We start from the raw sequence: 24,920 nt of genomic DNA on the forward strand, positions 1-24,920 counted from the left end.
TTTTAACCCCTGATCTCTTTCTCCTATCCTTTGAGAATTTATATATAAAATATTCCAAGAGCGTCCGACCGACCGGGCCTCGGATTTCGTGAAATCAATTTTATAGTCTCATCAGACTATTAAATTCATTTCTCAGAAATTCTTATATTTCATGTTTTATTATTAAATCGAATTGCTGTATTTATTTATGTTTTCACAAAACATAAAAGTTCAGAGAATTGACCTCAAAATTTCATTGACCTTAAGTGATAATTTGTTTTTAATTAATCTTGTACAAATACTCATTAGCATGTGGTAATTACTCATTTCACAAGTGCACGATAAAAAAATAAATATTGAGCACTGAGTGATACATTTTTTTTGGAAAGAAATGTTGTGTACTAATTTGTTAGTTCACATACAATTATGAGTCAACGACTTTTAATTTAGTTTTTCAACTATAACTTTTTTGTAATTTATGTTTTTTGAAATAGAATAAAATGTTTTAAAAAATGAATTGATTAAGAAAATGCGACATGAATCGTAGTGATGTATTCGTTTTTTATTATGTAATTTTTTTTCTTTGAAGGTGCAAAATCTATATATGTTACCTAAGAAGTTTATTATAAATAATTTATATAACTGGTACTTAGAGAAAACCACAATCCTGAGAATTAATAAATTATAAAACAGTTCTTGTGAATAAATAAATCAAATAAATTGTAGAGTTCGCAGTGTTTTACTTTTTATCAAACAAGTTCTGATCTTTAAAAATTTCAAAGCCTGTTAATTCAGGTAAATAATATTTTGTCTGAAAAAAATTATCGAATTAAATTCGTAGACAGACTTTCTATATTTTAATGACATTCTTGATTGATGAAAGTTTTTTATCGCAACATAATATTATATTTTTGTCCTACTTTCTAATGCATTTTTATCCACAACTTTATCGACTCATTAAATAATTAAAACTGTAATTGATAATCGCAATGAAAATACGCTGTACTCAATATATCTACTTTAACATCCATTATCTAATTAGTAAATTTATAATAGAAAATATTTATAATTGTATGATATATTTATATAAGTAACTTTCTGTATAGAACATACTTCAGTATATATTAATACATGAAAAATTGAAATTACTAAAAACTGAAATTACTTACTGTCGTTTGATTAGATAAACATTAATCTTTGTTTATTTTCATGAACAAAATTCACAGACAAAAACGGAATTGTATTTTAATATATAAAAAATTACATTTTGTATCTGTTGTAGGTATATATGTGTGTATGGTGTATGTATTTTATATTAGTTTTTTATAATCACAAGTGTTTGCAGATGTTGGAACGACAGACAGACCATTTGAAAATGTTCACTATTTCTAGAATCAATATTTGCACAATGTCTGTGATATCTGATATGTTTTGCTAGAGACTCTTGGAAATAGAACATACTACATTTTATTTTAAGTGTCTGCATTAATGGAGAAAAAACTTAACTAACTCTTAACTTGTCTTCATTTTTCAATATTTTTTCTATAACTTATACTAGACCCATCAAAGAATTCAATGTTTAAATTGAAAGACTATAGTATAGTATAAATGATGAGTCCTGTAGAATTTATAAAACTAAGAATATAAATCGCTGAATTCCAACATGGTCCATATAGACCCTCATAACTTTCAAGATGTCCACGTCAAAAAAGAAAAATTGTGGGTCTATAAATTTGGGAACCTATGATCTAAATAGATCATCAATTTACGTTGTTTTTTCACTCCATCCATTTCAACTTATTAGGTACTTTTCTAAATATCATGAAATGATATTATATACTATTCTTGTATATACATTAAGGAATAGAATATTTATTTGAATTATAAAACCGTAGTAGAAACGATGCGTCCTGCAAAGCTCCTTGAGTTAAGTATTATTATTAGTATATTAATTTGAACTCAAACACAAATAAGTATTCAAATCTAATTCTAAAATATGAACTTTGTGGGTTACAACACTCTCAATTTACATACCATAATAATAATAACTATTTACATTACTAAAGTAATTTATATAATCAAGCACAAAACAATGAAAGCCAATTAAGAAAACGCCACGCAAAGTCGTTCACATGAACTTCTATATATAATATTATAATTTAAATAGATATAAACTATTCATACGATGTTAATAAATTAATATAATGTGGGATTGCGAATAAGGATCTTAAACTTCCTTCGGCACACCCTCTATTGCAAAATTGTATTTTGTCTAAACATTTACTCATTGTTAGTTGCGCAAATGTAATAAGAATATATGTAGAAATAGAGATTCATGCTTTTGAAACAATTTTCATAATGAAACAAATACGCCGGCTTGCACTCAACCTGAAAGAACACTTCGTCTTAGCAATTATAATTGAACGAGGCCAGGTTTTTTCCGAGTTGACATTCAACCTGAAATATCGCGACGTTTCAGGTTGACGCACAAACCGCCGGACGCGGTTTTCGCGCAAACTAAATAAAGCAAAATTGTTTAAATTTAAAGAAATACTTATACGTGAAACATTTTATATATTGATAAACAATTTTGGCTTCATTATTGTTATATATAATGTTGATAATATTTCATGATTAATACAAGATTACTCTATATATTTTATATAAAGTGATGAATAATGTGTGGTTGAATTTATATACACAGTTGACATTGAAATTTTTATAATTTATTTGATAAGCTGTCTGTATCTTTTTTTATTAATCTTTTATCATTACAGAAATTGTTTAAATAGTATGATAAAATAAACAGCACGCACTCAATATTTACCAAAGGCCACTTCCTCTCTTCGAACAAATAGAGAAGAAAATATGTAAAAAATCTTATAAACGTAAAAAATCAAAATATACACATATACACACACACACACACACATATATATATATATATATATATATAATTTTTTTTCTTCAAATAATATCAGAAGCTGCATGCATTCTGCCGGATATGAAAAAAATAGAGTCTGATATATAAATGTATTCTCTGTTATTTTTTATTCTAATATTATACCAATATTTTTCTTAAAGTTATACGATACTTTTCAAATTAATTTTTTAATAAAATTTTAAACATTGAACAAATTTTAAAGTAAGAATTTAATAGAATTCAAATTAATTTAAATTAAGTAACTTTAAAAACCCAAATTGCTGAAAATCTGTTTAATGCCAGGAAACTTTTAATAAATTATAACTCAAATTTCTACACCAATAAGAAATTTAATTTTGGAGATTTATATCAGAAAAATTACATATTATATTCGAAATTCAGAATTATCATTTATTGACCAAAAAATAAAAATATCTTGATAGTTAATGCATTTTTTCAAGTTTCTTAACTCTAATAAAAAGTACATAAAGTTTTTAAAGACTCTATATTAAATCCTCCAAATTCGTTCACTACTTATCGTATAAATTTAAAACTATCTATTGTAGATTTACTGGGTATTATAAATTACCTTTGAATAGTAGAAAAATATAAAAAAGCTAAATCATTTTTTTAAGAATCCTGAATTCAAATATATAAGTAAAATTACGAATTATAATTTATATAATTATAAATCACAAAAATGATTAATTTTATATGTTTTATTTGTTGTGTTGTGTGATAGCTGTTTAATTTTAATCATTTAAAAGTATATAGAGTAGAAGTATTTAAAGATTTGATAAGTATATGCAATCCAATAAAATAAAATTGTGAAGTTGATTCATAAAATGTATATGTCTAATGTACTTGTATCCAAAGTCATAAACAATAAAAAAAATCTGTTCACACACACACACACACATACTTTTTCCAAATTTGGTCTCATTCGATTCAGAATGGCTTGAAACGTCGGGAAAACATAAAATTAGCGAATCGATTTTTTTTATGAAAACATGAACTTCTCTCCTTCGGAAAGTTAAAAAGGTTTGATAAGTACTTTTTTTTTAAATTATTTTTAGAAAAGCTGAATAATGGCAAATACTAAGTACTAAATAAATATTTTTCATAGTTATACAAAATATATTTAAAATTTAAAATTTAGATTTAAGTTCATTAGTATTGTATATGTGTAACAACTTTAAATAAACAAATAAAAATAAATAAAATCTATAAATTCATCAGACAAATTTGAATTAAATTTTTTAAGATCAACAACTATAAGCTCTTCACACACACACATATATATATATACACATATATACATATAACTCCTATGTCTAATATCAATTGACACTTGTTAATAAAGCCTGATCGCGTCTACATTTATATAACAACTTTAAATTTAATATAAAATTGTTTTTTTGTAATATATATATATATATATATATATATATATATATATAAATATAACAATTATTTCACTTTTACTGAATAGTTAAACTTTAACATTTCGAACATTTTTATAACAATAATATATTTCACGATTTATTTAAATCTTGTAAATCGCAATGATATATATTTATTATCAATGCTAGTTCATCCATTTATTTAGAAATATGAAAACGTATTTATTCAGAGCAACGTAGTACGATTTTTTATCTAAACAGGACATTTGATAAGAAACCGCACGCATCATGCATTCATGCATCTTGGTTGATAATTTAATTCATATAACTAGAATTATATTTATTATTTTAATAAATCAATAACAAAAATTACCGTTGTACAAATTACTATTATTTATGCTTGGAGGCAAGTCCATGGTGCAATGTAAACTGTGATTTTAGGGTGAGATCACAGCATTTTTTTAACTGTATACACTTGAATGAAAAAAAAACAAAACTAAGTAGATTTTAATGATAACTTAGTTTTTCTTTTGCAACTATAACGAGCAGATACAGTATTTTTGGGAAAAAATCGGTGCTTAAAAAAGATATATATCTAAGGGTCCCAAATTTGACTCCAAAGGTGGCATTAAGATTCATAGACCCCAGATGTACGTGTAGATGTAGAAAGTTAAATATTACTGGTATTACTTATTTAAATTAGTACATCTAATTAGTTAATATCAAATAAATTTTATTTAATGAGATAAGTACATACATACATAAATTCATCTGAAACAAACAGATTTCCAGAAAATAGATTTATTATGTGAAATCCACAATCTAATTCTACGGGACTTGAACATATTTATACATAAATATATGCAATACATATTAAAATATTATATATATATATATATATATAATGTTTATGATACTTTGCCATTTTCGTTGTTACAATAATTTATAAATGATTTCAAAGTGCACAACTCATTTGCATTTGCCATAAATTAATGTAAAATTTGATATACAAGCATTGACCTTAAAATACCACCCACATATATAAATAAAACATTATAATATATATATATATATATATATATATATTTATATATATACACTTTAGTGAAATTTATTGTTGACCAGATGTCGCGCGAATTATACAAATATTTATAGGTCACTTGCCATACTAACTTATATAGCACATTTTTAGAAATAGCAAAAAACAAAAATATTATTTTATTTTATGTAATATGAATAATTTTGATAATAATTCTTGGTGAGAATGGCAAATCCGTGGAATTTAAAAGTGTAGGTGATAAACTTGTACAAGATTAAAGGTACTACAACATTGTCTAATTGCATAAATTTCTATAAAATTCAGTATAAACATATAATCATGTACAAAATAAAAAAAAATAATTGTCAGCAGTTGATCATATCAACTCTGATGAAATCCGATAGAGTTCAATTGTTTGGCTTTTACCATTTATTTACCCAGCTGGTACGGAGTTACCTTTGTGTCTATAGCCTTAATATATATTGATATTATTAAATACGACTATTTTCATTCCTTTTTTATGACTTTGGTCATAAAGGAAAATGTTTTATTGAGTGCAGACGCGATCGATAAACACAGACTTTGAGACGCCCACGATATTACATTTCTCTCTCTGGGTTATTCACAGTTTATAATAAATGAACTGTGTGGAAAACTTAATTATTGAGAGAAATTATCATTAATATATCATTTTTCATATCGGTAAAATTATAATTATTATTTTACTACACGGACCAGGGATAACTTCTGAAGTAGTTGAGACGCGAGTGAATTAATTGGTTTGTAAACTTATTATTGTAAACGGTTTATTTCATATAAATAAAATATTTGGTTAATACGTACAAAATGCATCCATCCAAATCCAATAGTATAAAATATTCTGTATTATTAACTTCCCGTAGGGTAAGTTATAGTAATCGCAAAAAAATCGAAAATGAAATTTTTTATATATCTTTACGTTTATAGTTTGGCATTGGTGTGTGTGTATGTGTGCGTGTGTGTATGTGTTCGGATACAAATTTTCGTCGACGAAAGCTGCTGATTAGTTTTTGTCGAAGGCAGGTCTAGCCGTTCCGAAGATATGGAGCAAAAAGTGCCAAAAACCGTAACTCAGTTTTTAAGAGGACGGAGAGTCCGATTTGAATAATTCAAAAAACATTTTACTTGTATTAACAAGAACTGATCAAATTTTCATGAAGGTAGGTCTAGCGATTTCGGAGATCTAGTAAAAATAGTAAAAAAAAATGCCATCTGCCGATCAAAAATGATCATTAGACATATGCACATCAAATTATCAGATATTTTAACAATAAGTATAAATTTTGTTTACATTCCTATGGGTTCCATACCAATGCTTATCCGTTAGACGGCGGCGCGGCGCTTAAGCGCTTCGATATGTCGTCTCTATGCAGTTAAAGCAGTACGATTGCTTTGAAAAAAGTTCAGAATTTCCAACCTGAAATAAATAAATCGATCCAGGTTGGGCGATACAATAGTATCGAGCGCGGAGAGCATACTAGTTGTTTGAATATTAGTATTGAGCGGATTTCGCGAATTTGATGAAACTTAACAGACATTGTTATTATAGTTCACCAAAATCATGACAAAAATTTAAAGTTGGTTCATGTAATTGTTTTCAAGATATGCGAGGTTGACGGATGGGTGGCTTGGCGCTCAATAGTAATATTTAAACAGATAGTATTTTCTCGAAAACGGATTTTGCTCATTTAATGAAATTCAACAGGCATTGTTAGTATAATTCACCAAAATCGTGACAACAATTAAAGTTTGGTAAATTTAATTGTTTTCGAGATATACGAGGTTGATGGAAGGGTGGCTCTCCGTGCTCAATACTAATATTCAAACAGATAGTATTTTCTCAAAAACGGATTTTGCGAATTTGATGAAACTCAACAAACATTGCTATTATAGTTCACCAAAGTTGTGACAAAAATTTAAACTTCGTTCATGTAATTTTTTTCTAGATTTATGAGGTTGATGGAAAGGTGGCTTCGAGCTCAATACTAATTTAAACAGAAAGTATGTTCTCAAAAACACATTTTGCGAATTTGATGAAACTCAACAAGTATGTTATTGTAGTTCACCAAAATCGTGCCAAAAATTTAAAGTTGATAGTTTTACGTGCGTACCAAATCGTAAAACCGTAATCGTAATTTCGGAATTTAGTCTATAATTATAAATTTCTAGCAAAGGGTATGGGTGTGTTTCCATACGGAATTGGCCCCACCCTGGTATTTAAATGATTTTGAAGCCATTTTATAGGTATTTCCGAGAAAATTCGATATACCAAATTTCAAATCCGCAGCTCATCATTTGGCCGAGATATTATTGAAAATGTATGAAAGTGAGCCCCTTTTTTCAAAGTCGTTTTTGTAGCAACTGTAAAAGATATCGACAAACAAATAACGCCATTCTATTCACATCGATGTGTACTATATTATAAATAATAATAAGAAATATTGTTTAATAATTATTTATAATCTCTATGATCGATATCAAAATCATTTAAATACCAGGATGAAGCCAATTCTGAATGACAACACACCCATACCCTTTGTTTTTTTTTGTCCAAGACTTAACTTACAAGTATCTGAAACTTAAATGAAAATGCTAAAAGAACTATCAGTCTCAAGGTAACATAAATTATATTATATATCACATTTAAAAACTGCGTCTTTACTCAGCCTTATTCATTTGTTGTTTTTTGTGTCCTTAACATTTTTATTAAACTAGTACACATAACTTGATATATAATGAATGAATATATAAAATTAATCTAAAATGTACAAGTTCCTGTAAAGACTGGTATAAACCTTATAAATAAAGGTATCTAGCCAAATGATGTAAAATCGATAGGCAATAAAATAAACAAAACAAGTACAAGCTTTGATAAAACCAATGAATATGCAATATTCATAAGTGTTTTTTTCCTAATTCGTTTTGTATATTTGCGATTTGAATTTTATATTATCGCAACTTTTTACCTAGCAACTTTTAGCCCATAGTAATTGGTCAATAATAATAAATATAAATATAATAATATTTAATTATTTAAAAAATTAAAACTATTTGTCGTAAGGCATTAATATTTCAGTAAGTTCTATAAGAACATGATATAATTACATCGCTAAAAAAAGTTCCATAAAAATCGGCTTAATTTTTTTTTCAACAATTAATTACAAGAAAACGTCTCGGTAGATTTTCACCTAAAACTAATCAGTATCATATCCAACTAATATCTTTCGAACAGTTTTTTATTTTTTTAAATCGATAGTATGAGCTTAAATGTGAACGAAAAGTTTCAAATTACAAAGAAACGGCTCGGCAGATCGTCTAACAAGACTGACAAACTATAGTGTTCATTGAGATACATCGAATGGCTTTTAAATTTCTGAAATCGGTTCAGACGTTTTTGAGCAAACGTCGATAAAAGGTCTAATTTGACAAACGCCAAAAAAAAGATACTAATTTCTGCAAACTTTGACGAATTTTTTAAATTAAATGACTTGTCGTAGGGCCGTGATATTTTAGTATGATCTAGAAGACCATGATATCTATCACCAAAAAAAATCATGAAAATCGTCCAAAAAACACACACGCGCGCACACACACATATACTTTTTCCAAATTTGGTCTCATTCGATTCAGAATGGCTTGAAACGTCAAGAAAATAAAATTAGCGATTCGGATTTTTTTATGAAAACATAACGTTCTCCTTCGGGCAGTTAAAAATTGAGTATGTTATCTAGCACGATAACTATTTAGAGTTCATGCAACAAATCTTATTTCCAAATGAATAACCAATTAAAGTGTATACTTTATCACTTTTTTCTATGAGCCAAAAAAACATCTGGAGACGAAATAATTAACGCCTGGTAGTACAGGGACTAGTTATACTTGCACAATATTAAAGTACGAAATGTAGTTGTGTACTATATTAATAATATATAATATAAGTGAACTTGCGACAAATTTGAACAAAATAAAATTAATAATAATACATTATTATTATTATATTTTCAAATACTGCAATAACCTATATCAACCCCGTATACTTAAAAAACGGCATTGGAACTGAAAAATACTTTCACTCAATTTTAAAACATTTTACCCGAATAATTTTGCATTTTGTATTAGTATGTTAAATAAAAACGTATACGAATTTTACACCAACTGTCCAATTATCTCATATGAGATCTGGAATCGCCTACATCCATCAGGCCTAAAATAGGATGCATTTATGACGAAAATAACTTTATGTAGACTCAACTTAACACTTTAACAATGCTGTGGTGTAACTCTGGACGAGAATTGGAAAATATGATTGAATAAGTAGTTACAATACACTGTGCTCTAATATCTTGTAAATTAAAAAATAAGTTTTGATAACAATTATTATAAAGGATTGTTAAGGGGGTATTCTAGTGTAGAAATTAAAAAAAAAATCGATTTTTTTATTTCATATTTTCAAAGTATAACTATCTAAGAATATGGGTACGAGAAGGTTTTTGAAAATTTCAATTATTTTTGGAGATATAGGAATTTTACTGACTCGGTCTCCATACTGGTTTAGCTTCAAGCAAAACTTTAAATGCGATTTTCTCATAACAGACTTTTTCAGTACTGTTGACACGATTTCTCGAGTTTTAATCGACCGATTTACTTGAAATGCTCAGAGAGTCTTGTTTATAGACCTATCTATAGCCCGAACTAGGATTATCCCCAAATTCCAATTTTTACTATTTTTAAAAATTTCGAGAAACTAAAAAAAACAGTAAAAAGAACACTTTTTTTCAAACAGTCGCCAATTTGTAAAAAATAATTCTTTTTACTCAATGCTAGTTCGGGCGATTGCGACATCATTATTTTTTGCATTTCCGATGGGTAGGAGGGCTGAAATCATGTCAAGACTGACGTGCCAATTTTTTGAGACCACCCACTTCATCAGATGCCAGTTTTTACAATTTCCACTTTTTTATTTTTTCATTTTTGTTTTGTATTTTAATAATATTAATGAACAAGTGGTAAAAAATGGATACTAAAAAGATTCAATGCTTTCTTTTACGACACTTTAAAAATGACCTAAAATTCATCGCTCGACATTAGAATACCCCCTAAGTCATCCAAGGGACGTACATTATGAAAAAAACAATTTTGTTTTGTTAAATCAGCCTGGTTTTAGGATATAAATTTAGTAGTAACAACTCTTGCCAATTGGTGTTTCTGGATATCAATTTTGCCAGGGACGTATATAGTGAATTTTTAGTTTTTAGTTAGATATCAATTTTTCAGGAAGAACTCTTGCCAAGAACGTACAAGATGGAAAACATTGCGCCAGGAATATACCAGTATCTCCACATAAGTTTAAGAATTAAATTTGACATCATATTTATTTCCAAGTATCCTTCAAAAGGATTCTATTTCATGTCATGGTGCGTCATAATTTTTTCCTGATCTCCACAAGGATGATGATGTTATTTTTGTCACTTGTAATACATTAAATGTAAGTCATTTGGAAAAAAAGTGGACATATGTGATGAATATATATATATATACTAGCTGACCCGGCAAACGTTTTGTCATAAAAAATATTTCTAGTATAAAATGTTTAGTACGAAAATAACTTATTCCAAATGTGGTATGTAAGTGAAAGAAGCAGCTAACAAAAAATATATGAATAGTTTACTCACTGCAAAGCACGCCACATATAAAGGCCCCTTATTGGTCTTTGCAAGAGCCAACCTAATCTAAAACTCATAAATGAATTAACATTTTATATCATACAGAAAATTATTTAGATGTTTCTGTAATCTTTTAGATAGTATAATTTAATTTTGTATAAAATATTAATTTCTTCATTTGATCGATTTGTAATTATTTCAAATTGTCCGTTCCTTTCTTCTCACTTTCACCTTTTTTGTTTTATAATTTTAACTTTTATTTTAACAAAAATGCAAATTTTGTTTTATAAGGTCTATAATTTTATTCAACAAGCTTGGAGTTTAGTTTAAAATGAATCATAAATAAAGTTATTTACATTGGCATACTTCAGAAACTGTATTGAGAAAAACCAAATTGCCTGTTAAATGCACTTTTTAGCTCTAAAAATAATTTAGACTTTCAGACGAGGTATAGTTTCTCCATTTTGTGGTAATATATAATATATTTAAACCAGAGACACACATATATGTATATATTCATATACATATATGTATATATATGACAACATACACACACATATGTATATATTCATATACATTAGTATTTGTCCCTGGACCAAATTAAATAATTGCAAAATTTACATGTTCAATATAATTTGCAAACAAACTTTGCAAAACCTTGCATTCCATTAACAAAATTAAAAAACAAATAATTGGCCATCCCAAAATATCAATGATACTATATAATAAAGTGTAAATATAATTACTATAATAGTCGGAGCAAGATAACGATTTTCTGTGATTAAAAATGATAAATATAAAAGATGTACATAAATTATTCTGAATCTACAAGAATTACAGTTTATTAACATACATATGTTGTCATTTACATAGGATTATGGACGTATATATATATATATATATATATATATATATATATATATATATATATATATATATATATACATAAATTATATGTAATCTTCATATAAACGAAGTCAATTTAGTTTACTCCCACCCGCTAACAAATGTCAACGACTTTTACATATATATACGAGTCGAGATAAATAAAATACTGGTGTGGCCAAATATAAATCACAGAAAAAAATAAAGAGAATAAAAAAATAATAACAATGGTATATATATATATATATATATATATTTATTAAAAAGTTTAAGGATAGTATGAAAAGTTATTAGTACCATCAAATAATTAGTGGAGTGCATGGCATCGTACCTTAAGGCAAATTGCTGGAACTTTCCGTACCGTAATTAAAAATCTTGGTACGAAACCCAAAAAAATTTACACCAAATGTGTACACATTATTAAAATATCTATAAAATATCTGAAAATTTGATGTACATAAGTCCAATAAACATTTTTGACCGCCAAATGAACATTTTTTTAACTTATTTTTATTGAGAGTCCATAACCGCTAGACCTGCCTTCCCAAAAATTTAATCAGTTCTTCATCTTGTCAATGTAAGTAAAATGTTTTTTGAATTATTAAAATCGGATGCTCCGTTCTCTTAAAACTGAGTTATCGTTTTTGGCACTTTTTGCCCCGTATCTTCGGAACGGCTAGACCTGCCTTTGTCAAAGACTAATCAGCACGTCTCCTCATCAATACGAATCAAATGTTTTTTGAGTTGGTCAAATCGGTTGATCGGTGTTCCCGAAATCGTCGACGAAAATTTGTATCCGCACACACACATACATCAATTTTTTTTAAGGTATGCCAAAATATTCAGAAACCTTTGAAACGTAAAGATATATAAAAATTTTCGTTTTCGATTTTCTGGGATTACTATAACTAATAAGAAAAATTATCAGTATTGTAGTGATGATATTCACATTGTCAATGTTTGAGCAAATGAAGGTTCAACTGGCTTCTTACAAAAAATTCCATGTTTTCTAAAACCAAAAGTTACTATTAAAAATCTAAAAAATTGCACAATTCCCTACTCATAATCCTTGCCATCAAATCGTAAGGGTACAACAAATGTTCTTTGTATAAGCATTGGTAGAATCTTTGTTAAACTTTTTATTTTAAGTATTTTTATTTAATTTATTTATGTCATTTTGTACCAAATTTTATGTAGATTTAATTCGCCTGTTTATTTTAATAAAATCAGATGTTACAATTATGAAATTTAAAAACTGCACAAAACGATTCACCGACTCGAACTAATTGAAGCTTTTTCGAACAAAATATTTATTGTCATAAGTGTTTGGTAAAGTTTTTGTTAGTAAATTTGAATTGATATTATGTATGCCATTTTCTAGCAAATTTTATGTAAATTCAATTAGAATTTGACAAAACATTTATATCTCAACAAAAACTAAAGTTACACTCAAAAAATAAAAAAAGCACAATAAGATTCCATAGACCATAGACTCCATACTAAATACAATGTACGATTTACATTCTCTTTAACTCCGAAACATAAGTGTGCAAACGTTGTTTGTATTTAAGTGTTTGGAAAGTGTTCATTAATAGTTTTGAAACATATTTATCTATGTCATCTAGTAGACAATTGTATATAGTATCAATTGGAATTTGACAAAACTTTTCTATCCCAACAAAAACAAAAGTTATGAGTACAAAACTAAAAGTTTGCACAAAACGCTTTGCATAATCTTCACCTCCAAATCGTTAGCGTACAAATACAAATACAAATTTTTCAAGCTGTTTCTAAGAAATTTACATGATTTTAATTAAAACTGTGAATAACACAGTAAGCTAATATGGGTTATAGACGTGTAGATCTGTTGTTTTTTTTATCGAATTGTAGTTTTCACTTTGATAATGCTGCATCATGTCATAAAATGAGAAAATGTTTAGCATAGAAATCTAAATTTCTCTGAAGTTAGTTAACAGCATTATCTGTGGACATTGTTTTAGAATTTGCATTATCTTAATTTATTATCCGCTGTAAAATGTCACAAATTTCCGTTCCCATTTTGGAGTTAGAGGTGCATAATATTACGAAACATATCTCTACACATAAATGCACACAATATATATATATATATATATATATATATATATATTTGGAAAATTTCTGATATTGGATGCAAGTGGAATTATATTATTATTTATAACATGTCTGCTAAACTTTCAAATGTCTGCTAAACCGTTTTTCTAATATATATAAAATATTCAATCATTTGGTACAAAATTGAATAATTTTCAATATTATCAAGTTTGTAAGGATTGTCTTGGCAAAGATCGTTAACGCGCGGATATGGATGAGGTCGCGCGTTCTATTCCCCGTGAGCCTTGAAGAGAAAGGGGGGGGAGGTTGACAAAAAAAAAATACAAAATATCATGTGGGGGGAGGTAAGGGTCCAGCAAAATATCACGTTTATTTATTTTTGACCATAATTTAGAACAAAATCCAAAAATTGTCAAAAAATAAATACGATTCTTTTAGGTACTAAAAATACACGTGATATTTGGTGAAGGAGGGGGTGTGAATTTTAAATATCACCAAGGGCGAGGAAGGGTCAAATTCCCTAATAATACTTAGAAATCGCTCACGTGATTAAATAGACTTTTACAAAATTGAACCGATATAAATTATGCTTCAGATAAAGTTGTTCAAAATTAAGTAACCAACAAAATTTTCATAAGAACAAATATCTAGATTACCTAGAATTATGTTCAAAATTAAATAGAGCAAAACAATCAAAAACAAATAAAGATATCATAATATAATATCTACCTAAGTATCATGTTCAACTTATCGCAAAGATTAAACCTACTGCTCATATTTCAACATAAATATTTTTGACATATATGAAATATATATATATATATATATATATATATATGTATATATATATATATATATATATATATATATAATAAAATATATAGGTCATAAAGATAGACATCCATTTGAAATACACATTTCTTTCATGAGCGTGAAAAATTCTTGGAATGAAGAGACGATGAATTAATAAAATTGAAGACAACGTTCTTGATTGATATTTAAATAGAGAATCAAAGCTAAAAGCATTGATGGCCAATAAAATAAAAAAGACTTCCATACCTAAGTCGGCTCCATAATGAACCCATTGCTCAAAGAAATCAAACTTTTTTATTTCAATGTATTAAAATAATTAAATATTGAATATTGTTTGAATCCCAAATTGATATTTGTTCTATAAAATATAACTCTTTTCAATTTTATATAATTTATTATACAAAATTAAAAACAAAGTTCTTGATTGATACTTAAATAGAGAATCAAAGCAAAAAGCATTGATGGTCAATAAAAAAAATCCAATCCCTAACATGAAGTTGGTTCCAAAATTAACCCATAGCTCAAAAAACTAACTTAACGAATTTTTTATTTTAATGTATAGAATAATTAATTAATACATATTGTTTGAATCTAAAATTGATATTTGTTATATAAAATATTGTTAAATATAAAATTGAAAACAAAGTTCTTGATTGATAGAAAATCAAAGCTAAAAGAATTGATAGCCAATAGTACTTATACATAAAACAATTTTTTAACTTTAAAAAAAATCCAGGATGAAAAACTTTCAATAAATATAATATGAATTGAACTTTAATTTTATAATATAAATTTTGAATCAAAATTATTAAAAAAGTATAATTTGAATTTCTCTGCTCTGAATAATTTTAATTACTAATTTATTACTTCAGGCTTACATTCATATTTTTATTACTTCAACTTACATTTATATTTATATATAAAACTATTTAGCATAATTTTTAAAATAAAGTTTTGGATTATTATTTGAATAAAAGTAATAACATTTTTTTTTCAATTTAACAATTTTTTCAAAAATTTGTTATAAATTTGCAAATGTGTATGTTTTCTATATGTTTTACAAGGAAGTTAAAGTAAAAAATAGTTTTGAAGCAAATAAATTTCTAAAAGTAACATAGAAAATGACGTCAGAGAATTTAAGTATCTCAGAAGTATTGTGTTACATGAAAACGAGAAAAAACATATATATATATATATATATATATATATATATATATATATATAGTTATATATAGTTATTAAATTTCCAAGTACTACTTCAGATCATCGTAACTAATTATAGTTAATTCATTGCGCTATGACTAAGCAATGAAACATTTTATAAAAAATTATTTATAGAGTTTTGTAGCAAGATTTTATTACACTTGGCGCAAGTTTTTTATATTAACCAGAGAAGAAGTTATAAACTTAAAACTATAGAAGTGCACCCTGCTATAGAACAAATAAGTTAGTATAAGAAAACTATTTGTTTATCACTTGCAGTATTATATACTGATATTTGAAAAAAATGGAATACAGTTTTATAAGAGTATCTCTTACTGGAAGATTTAAAAAGATTGGTGTTAGGATCTTTAAAATGTCAAAAAAATAAAAAAATGAAATATCTCTTTGGAGAGTAACTCTTTAAAGGCATAAAAACCAGAATATTGTCTTAAAAAATAATGTATATTTTGATTGGCAATAAACATATGCAAAAAAAAAGTTTTATGAGAAAATTTTATGTAATGATTTATTTATATTTTACATAAAAAATTTATAATAGCTGCGAAAAACTGCAATCACTAACCAAAAACAAGCACAATGCGCTGATATTCTTGAAGAATGCATATATTTTGTGTATTTAGAAGCTTTGTCCAATTGCTAATATATTTCCCAAAATTTCTAATAATGGAATTTTGTAGATCATTTTATGTAAATTTAAATAAATTGACAAAAATTTTAAACTTTAATTCTAAAAAAATTATTATAACAAATCTGAAAAATTAATACCGTATATAAATCTGCTTTGTTTAATTTGTATGATTTTGATGTAGAATTTTTAGGCGACTAATAAAAGCATTCTTTAGATGGAAACTAATAATCACAAACTAATAAAGGCATTTTGTAGATATTCCGTAAAATTATTATTACCTTTAAAAGAAAACAATTGTATTTTAACAGCTGGGTCTTGCTACTATTATTTAGTTAACATTGTCAAATATTATTCACAGTAGTCTCTGTTTTTTGTTTGTGAAAAACAGATTGCAGAATAAAATTGATATAAAGTGTACTATAATATTGTTTTCACAAAAATGTTAATTATGCTATTTTGTTTATAATTTTATTTATAAATAAATTACTACCTTCGATCGCATTTTAATAAATCTGCAAACAAAATAATATCGAGCTCGACTTGTAAAGAACAATCGTGTAACATTTGATCGTTTTTTTCCTACTAAATCTATAAAACCGGTTTGTAAGATTTTTTGGAAAACAGGCCATGTGCTCTTTTGATAGACACATGGTCCTCATATATATATATATATATATATATATATATATATATATATATATGTATGAGAAGGTGAGTGTGTATGCCTATGTTTATTTGAGGATTTAAATAAATGCGGGCGCGTGTTCCTGTTAAACTTAAAAAAATAGAGATAGATTAGGGTAAATTTAAAGTTAGGGTATTTTGGTCCATATATTTCATTTAGGCACGTTCAGACTTATAAATGTGTTTATATAACTTATATAGTTGATTTATTTGTTTATTTTCTAAACCAAGTCGCACGTCACTAAATAAATAAACACTATTGTTGACGCAAATTTGGTACGAAACAATATTTTCAAAAGTATCTTAAATTAGTTTAATTTTAAAAATTTAAATTAGACCCATCCTCCTTCTTAATAAAATTCTTTATTACAAGCACGCAAACAACGTCCTGCGATTTTGAAGTTCATAACCTTCTTTTGTGTGACTAATAAAAATGAATCTTTGTTTTAAAATAATAAATATATAAAAAATTCTGCTCACGTATTATCGTATGAGTAATTTTTTGCATTGTGAATAACTAATTGCTAACACCCATTGTTAGCGGCTTCAGGCTCTGTAATAAATTCAAATATTTTGGCGATTTTACGATCTAAAACTAATAGTAATAAAAATTATAATAACGAGCTAATAAATAAGTTTCTACGTATATTTATAATAATACTTTTATAGTTTATATTAATAAGTATAAGTACAAATTTGGTTTCCGCGTAAAACCGTGTCCGGCAACTTGTTCGCCAACCTGAAACGGGACACTATTCCAGGTTGGAGGTCAACTGGGGAAAATCTCGGCCTGAATCAATTTTAATTGCCAGAATATTATCGTTATATGTTTAACTAATACATCAATTATTTTAATAATAAATATGCAATATTAGCCTAAAATTAGAATAATAACGTAGAATATTGAGCAAAATACACAGAACGTGTTCAAAAATCGTTTCGGTTTATTATACGGCGTATCCTACGTAAAACCGGCACGGCTGAGTGTCACTCAACCTATAACGGCACGTCATTTCAGGTTGAGTGCAATTTGGCGTATAGGTTGTAGCCGGAACGCCGAAAATACACACTAAAATAAATTTCTAACTATTTCATTCATTATCAGAAATATGATGGCCTCTATATGGATTCCTGTAACTTTCAGATCACATTGTAAATTTTTCTATATTTTACCAAATAATTATGGCTTTTTCGCAAAAATCTATATAACGTTGTCAAGACAACCAATATAAACTTTTACAGCCTTTGCTAGGTTTTTCATCTTGAAATATCATTTTCACACAAAGAAGTATTAGTAAACAAAAAGGAAAAAAGGAAAAAAGGGTATAACCTCTGATTTTTTTTTACTGTGCTCCGATTTATGTAAAATTTTAGAGTTAGGTTCATCTTACCCTCAAGTCCAAAAAGTGAAAATAATTTGGAGTCCACCACCACCCGAGTGGATGACACCCCTTCTCAGTTGTGTAATTTTATTTTTTCAAAATAACGTCGGATATCGATAGAAAAACTAATTATAAGAAAAAATGTCTTTTAAAGGTTTTTAAAAAAACTGATACTTTTCAAGTTACTGGCAACTAAAAATTCATATATTTTAGGCGATTTGCTTAGTTGTTTTGCAAATATCTCCTAAAATATATATTTTAACGAAAATCAAATAATGGACAAAATGCCAATAAAAATATTCAAGTCAAAGCATTTGTCACATAATTCATTATTACCAAAAATTGTCCAAACAGAATTTTTTGTTTTTCTTTGCATATTTGGGCCTATAATTACTGACTTCATGTTATAATCTTAATATTTTTTAATTCAAAACGAAAATTCGGGACATAGGGTGCTAAATTCTTTTTAAGCCATCTATTAAAAATAGTGTTGATAAATATGACTAATATGGCTAATTAACATTTATTTCCACAAAATCCCACGTTTCACCAATAAATCCAAGTCGTGTTTAATTAAAATAAATGCATCCACTTCACTAGTAAATAATCCATCATGGAATTCTTTATGTGCGACGTGTATGTTCTTGTGAATTAATTAACATCGGATGCACGCGAATTCTCGGACGAACCGTAAGTCAACATATGTCAGCCAGTCAGCCAACCAGCTCACCTTGCAAAATATTGATTCAGACGATTTCTAGGAGATCGTAATGGATGACACATCGTTATAGTTATTGGAAAACGAGAGGTAAATCTTGGAATTTTAATTATTAAGTAATATAGTTCGATTTAAATTATAAAGATCATGTGTAATTGTTAGGAGGGCGTCCATTAATCACGTGAGCGAGTTTTTAAAGATTTTTAAATTTTGTGTAAAAGAATATTATACTAATATATTGATAAACGAGAAATTAAAGGAGCGCATATTGCCCTCCTATATTGTATGTGTTCAATCGCAGTGCATTATGGAAACTGATCAAGGTTATGCAGCATGTGCGGTAGAGTGAGAAAAGAGAGAGTGGATGCGGGGTGTAAGAAACAAAAGGTGAATGAGGAACAGAGAAAGGATACACGAACGAAAGATTCTAACAATGTAAAAAATTACTTTTCATATAATCTATAACGACTTGGTAACTGTCAGGTAAAAGATGAGAGGAATTCCGTTTGTTGGCACAAGAAGTATTAAGGGATATTAGTGAAGACTCAACTATTTTTCTAAGGTCACGATTCCTTTCAATGTATAGGATGATAGGATTTGACATGTTAAAAGTATGGTTCAAGTTAATCATATGTTCTGAAAGCATAGTTTTGAATTGATTTAGGTTTCTAGAAATATATATATGTTGATTTACCCTCTTGTGTATAACTATGCTTTCAGAACATATGATTTACTTGAACCATACTTTTATAACAAAAATCCGCGCTTACTTAGTTGCCAACCTTATGTACAAAATATTAGGCTACAATAAATAATATAACAGTCCTTACAGCAACTCAATAAAATTGGAACTACAATTGCTGGTGATTTGTAACTTTGGCCAGTCAATATTTTATAACTTTTAAACTATTTGTCTAAAGTTAATAAAATATTTGATACATTTATAAAATATTTCATCACAAAGCCCTGCAGCAACTCGGTGCGCAATAAAAAATGAAAAATATCAGATCGTGATAATATTTTCCTAGAACATTATGCGTTTATTTGGACAGGACAATGCGTTGCATTTTAATTTAACTAAAACGGAAAACGGTTTTTGTTAAGGATCCAAACAACAATGGTCGTTCTTTATTCTCGACAATGTTTTCAGTCGTATTTCATACGAATGTAGTGTTTTTTTCCTTGTGTCTGTGGATTTCCGTGGTAGTGTGCATGCGCATATGTTGCGTGCGAGCAGTGACTCATATTATTTCACGTTTGTTGACCTACAACGTTTGTATCAGGGGAGCCCAGGAGGAATGGAATTATGTTTGAAAAAAAACTAGTGGGGTACATGGCATCGTGCCTTAAGGCAAATTGCTGGAACTTCCCGCACCGTAATTAAAAATCTTGGAACCCAAAAAAAATTACACAAAACTTGTACACATTATTAAAAACTCTATAAAATATCTGATAATTTGATGAACATGTGTCCAATAAACATTTTTGACCGCCAAATGACATTTTTTTAACTTATTTTTATTGAGAGTCCATAACCGCTAGACCTGCCTTATCAAAAATTTAATCAGTTCTTCATCGTGTCAATGCAAGTAAAATGTTTTATGAGTTATTAAAATCGGACGCTTCGTTCTCTTAAAAACTGCGTTACTGTTTTTAGCGCTTTTTGTCCCGTATCTTCGGAACGGCTAAACCTGCCTTCGCCAAAATCTAATCAGCACTTCTCCTTAACGAAATACTTACTTAATACGAATCGAATGTTTTTTGAATTATTCAAATCGGCTGATCGATGTTCCCGAAATCGTCGACGAAAATATGTATCCGCACATCCACATACATCAATTTCTAAGGTATGCCAAAATATTCATTTAGTAATTTTTGAAATAAACTAGTGGTGTGTGGCATCGTGCCTTAAGGCCAATTGCTAAAACTTCCCGTACCGTAATGAAATATAAGAAGAATTTTAAATGCTTTCAAATAGATTATTATAAATATTGCAACTATGATTATTCGTATTTTGTCGACAAAATATAAGAGCCCATAAAATGGACAATGGCATTTATATATGTGGAGGGAGTGCCCATTAATCACGTGATCGATTTTTTAAACATTTTTCTAATTATTAACTAATCAACCCCCCATTAATACGTATCAAATGTTTATTGACTAATTCCAATTGGTAATTCCGAAATCGTCGGCAAAAATTTGTATCCGCACATACATACACACACATACATCAAGTTTTCCTAAGGTATGCCAAAATGTTCAGAAACATTTAAAACGTAAATGTATATAAAAAATTCAGTATAAAATATATATATATGATTGCGGTTGTGGAAATATTTTGTTTTTAAGTGAAAGAAGCAGATTTATACATTTATATAATTAAATAAAAATATAAGATGAAATTTTTTTTCTAATACATTAATAATGTTTTTTCTATTTTTAGTTATTTATTTTATAATTTTTATTGTTATATGTTTCTTAGCTGCATTCAACAATTGTTTATCGTGTTTTATATAAATCATTTGCATACACGTTGATAAAAATAACAAATTGTACAACTTGACATAACCTCAAAAAAACACCTAAAATTTATGCCATATATATGCATTTATATCCACACATAAAGCATTCTATATTTCTTCATACACAAATTAATTTAATATAAACATCATTTTATTATTAAATGCAATACAAAAGCTCAATTCTACTAAACAAGGTCAATAAAAACTCACCATTATTGATACAAAAAGAAATATCCACTAAACAGACACAAATAAACAGAACCACCGCATTTATCTTGCACCACCGCATATTAATAAAGCACAATTTTAAATAAAATCAATTCACAGAATCAAATAAACTTTTAAATAAATAATTAAGGAAATCATGTCGTCGACGACATGTTTGTTCATTGGATTTTCTATCAACACTGAAAGAGTCGCACCGAGAGCATGGAAGAGGCGGACTAGACTATAAATATGAACAGGGGAGGAGAACATTTTGTAAGAAGAACGTTATTCATTAGATAAAAATAGATAATATTTTATTTAATATAGCTCTTATATTTAATATATATCTTATATATATATATATATATATATATATATATAAACTAGCAAATCCGACAAACTCCGTTTCGCCACCAGATGGTTTCGTGAGAAAGATGAAGAAATTTTTTGTTTGTTTCATATTTTAAAAGGAAAAATTTGATTTTATTATACAACAGTCATGAATTTATTTCGATTACAAAAATGAAGTGTTTTTTATTTGAACTTCTCTGAGTAAATGAAAGTAAATCCGCAAATTGTCCGTTGCATTGAAGTGCTCTTTGGTAAACCACATTTTTTGTTTTTTGCTCTGACGTTGACACAAACAAAGCGGATGGTTTTTCAACTTGTGAACAGGCAACGTATAACTGCCCATGTGAAAAACAACGATTTTCTAAATAATCTATTTGAAATTTATCCCGCAAACACTAAGCTATTGGCCTTGCGACTTGTTATTGCGAACGCAAGGCAAACTGGAAATTGCAATCGTTTGAAGTCAAACGGAAGACCAGTCGGAATCATTGGTATGTCACCAAATCGCCAGCAATTTTTGATTGAATGGTGAAATTCAGTGCGTGTACATCATTATTCTTTGCGACAAGAACTGCTCAACGAATGCAAAATTGTCGAAATCGGTTCGTGCGTTCTGGAGTTATATCGTCAGGAAGGAAAACGCGACTTATTTTTATATATATGTAGATATTATCTTGAAATATGATAAAAACTATAACTATCTAAAAAATGATGTCGGTGTAAATTTTTAGTTGATTTTTTATATACATGTATATTTTGTTTTGTTTGTAAGTTTAATTCCTTTGTGACCTTTATATAATGCCAAAAAAATCTTGAGACAAGTAATCTCAGCACAGAGATATATTCCATATTGGATTTTTCATAAAGATACAAATTCGATTACTGTGAAAAAGGTAATTAGAAAATTCATTAACTTTAAAAATATTCCTTGATTTAACAGCAATGCCCTTTATATACCTTTACACCCCCCCCCCCCGGGCAAAGGCCATTTACTCATGGAACAACATTGCCATCTATATGCTACATGTTTTAGGTGATTAGGTCCATAATTTCAAGTAAAAACTCTAATAACTAGCGCTTAATATTAGGCTGTTCGAGGTAGGTATCCACCCTGGAACCCTGGCTTGCAAATATAAAGTTCTTATAACTTCAATATTTTAACTGAAAAAAGTATATTTTCCATTTTCTATGTTTTTATTTATAAGTTTAATATGATATAGATTATATATGATAAGAAGATATAAAACGTGTAACCTTCAAAAATAATCTTAGATAATGCTAATTGGATTTAAAAATAATAATAAGATAGGTACATATTATCAGAGATAACTGTTACAGATTTCGATATTATAATATTATATGAACCTTTGAAATTTTTCTAAGAAACTGAAATTTATATTAAATATAATTAAGAATTACATATTAAAAAAACATGTATAAAAATTATCTTTAAAAATAGTAACAACTTTTAATTTTATTTATATTAAAATGCATAAATAAATATATATAAAACTAGGCAATAATATGTAAATTCAATTATATTTATATTATATTTTTCTAACATAATGTATTGAGTATTCTTTATATAGCCATCGTGGCCACACTTCATTATTGTTCTTGTATTTTTTTATTAAATCTTTATTTTTATTAGTAATTAAACAATTTCATTAATATAGATATTTAATTTTAAATTATGTACAAAATTAAATAAATGTTAAAAATGTTTAAAATTATAACACGATACAGCAAATTTAAAATTTTAATCAAGTCTAAATATTCAAGCAACATCTCAATGCGCTCGGAAACACCGCAGCCAGTTTATCATTACTATAAGTTCACTATTCTTTGTAATTTCGGAACTATTTAGGTAATTAAAATGGAATATTTGGTAAATTTGTATGTAATTAAATAAACTTTAAGCAATAAACTTTATGTATTATCTTACAGCATCTCTGTATACGTTACAATTGTATTGGAACTAAGACAATATCGCACAGTGCGCAAAAAACAAATATTTTTTAAAACGGTTTTTAACCCTTGATCCATACTATTAATACAAACAAAATATAAAGCAAAGTTGGTAAAAATTAAATAATTAACAACTTTTCCTAATGATGAAATTCATTATACCAACTCCATTTGCTCCTGAAACGTTTTCAGAAAAATAAACCTATAAAGGTTTGTTTACAAAGTACAGAAAGATACGGAAATAATACTAAAAGATTGTATTTGTGCACCTGCCTTTGAAAAATGTAGCATGTTATTTATCAATGCTCTTTTATAAGTTTTCTATGTTATTGGAATCTATACGTATATGTGAAACTCAAACCATTACTAAATTATCGGCGCCGAGATGGAGTTCC

The 24,920-nt window shown here is 27.4% G+C and overlaps 1 protein-coding gene across 1 annotated transcript in view; it reads right to left on the minus strand.

Annotated features, from left to right (window-relative positions):
• LOC113363168 (disintegrin and metalloproteinase domain-containing protein 12) overlaps window positions 1–22,393 on the minus strand; it is a 35,145-nt gene extending 12,752 nt beyond the window's left edge. Inside the window, exon 1 of the mRNA XM_026605647.1 lies at window positions 22,210–22,393. Within this exon, the coding sequence (XP_026461432.1) occupies window positions 22,210–22,288 (79 nt within the window). The 5' untranslated portion in view covers window positions 22,289–22,393. The remainder of the gene's footprint in view (window positions 1–22,209) is intronic.
• Between the last annotated feature and the right edge of the window lie 2,527 nt (window positions 22,394–24,920).

This window comes from Ctenocephalides felis, unplaced genomic scaffold (assembly GCF_003426905.1).
Source record: "Ctenocephalides felis isolate EL2017-DRISC unplaced genomic scaffold, ASM342690v1 CF-g0.4_SCAFFOLD_00845, whole genome shotgun sequence".
Taxonomy (NCBI): Eukaryota; Metazoa; Arthropoda; class Insecta; order Siphonaptera; family Pulicidae; genus Ctenocephalides; species Ctenocephalides felis.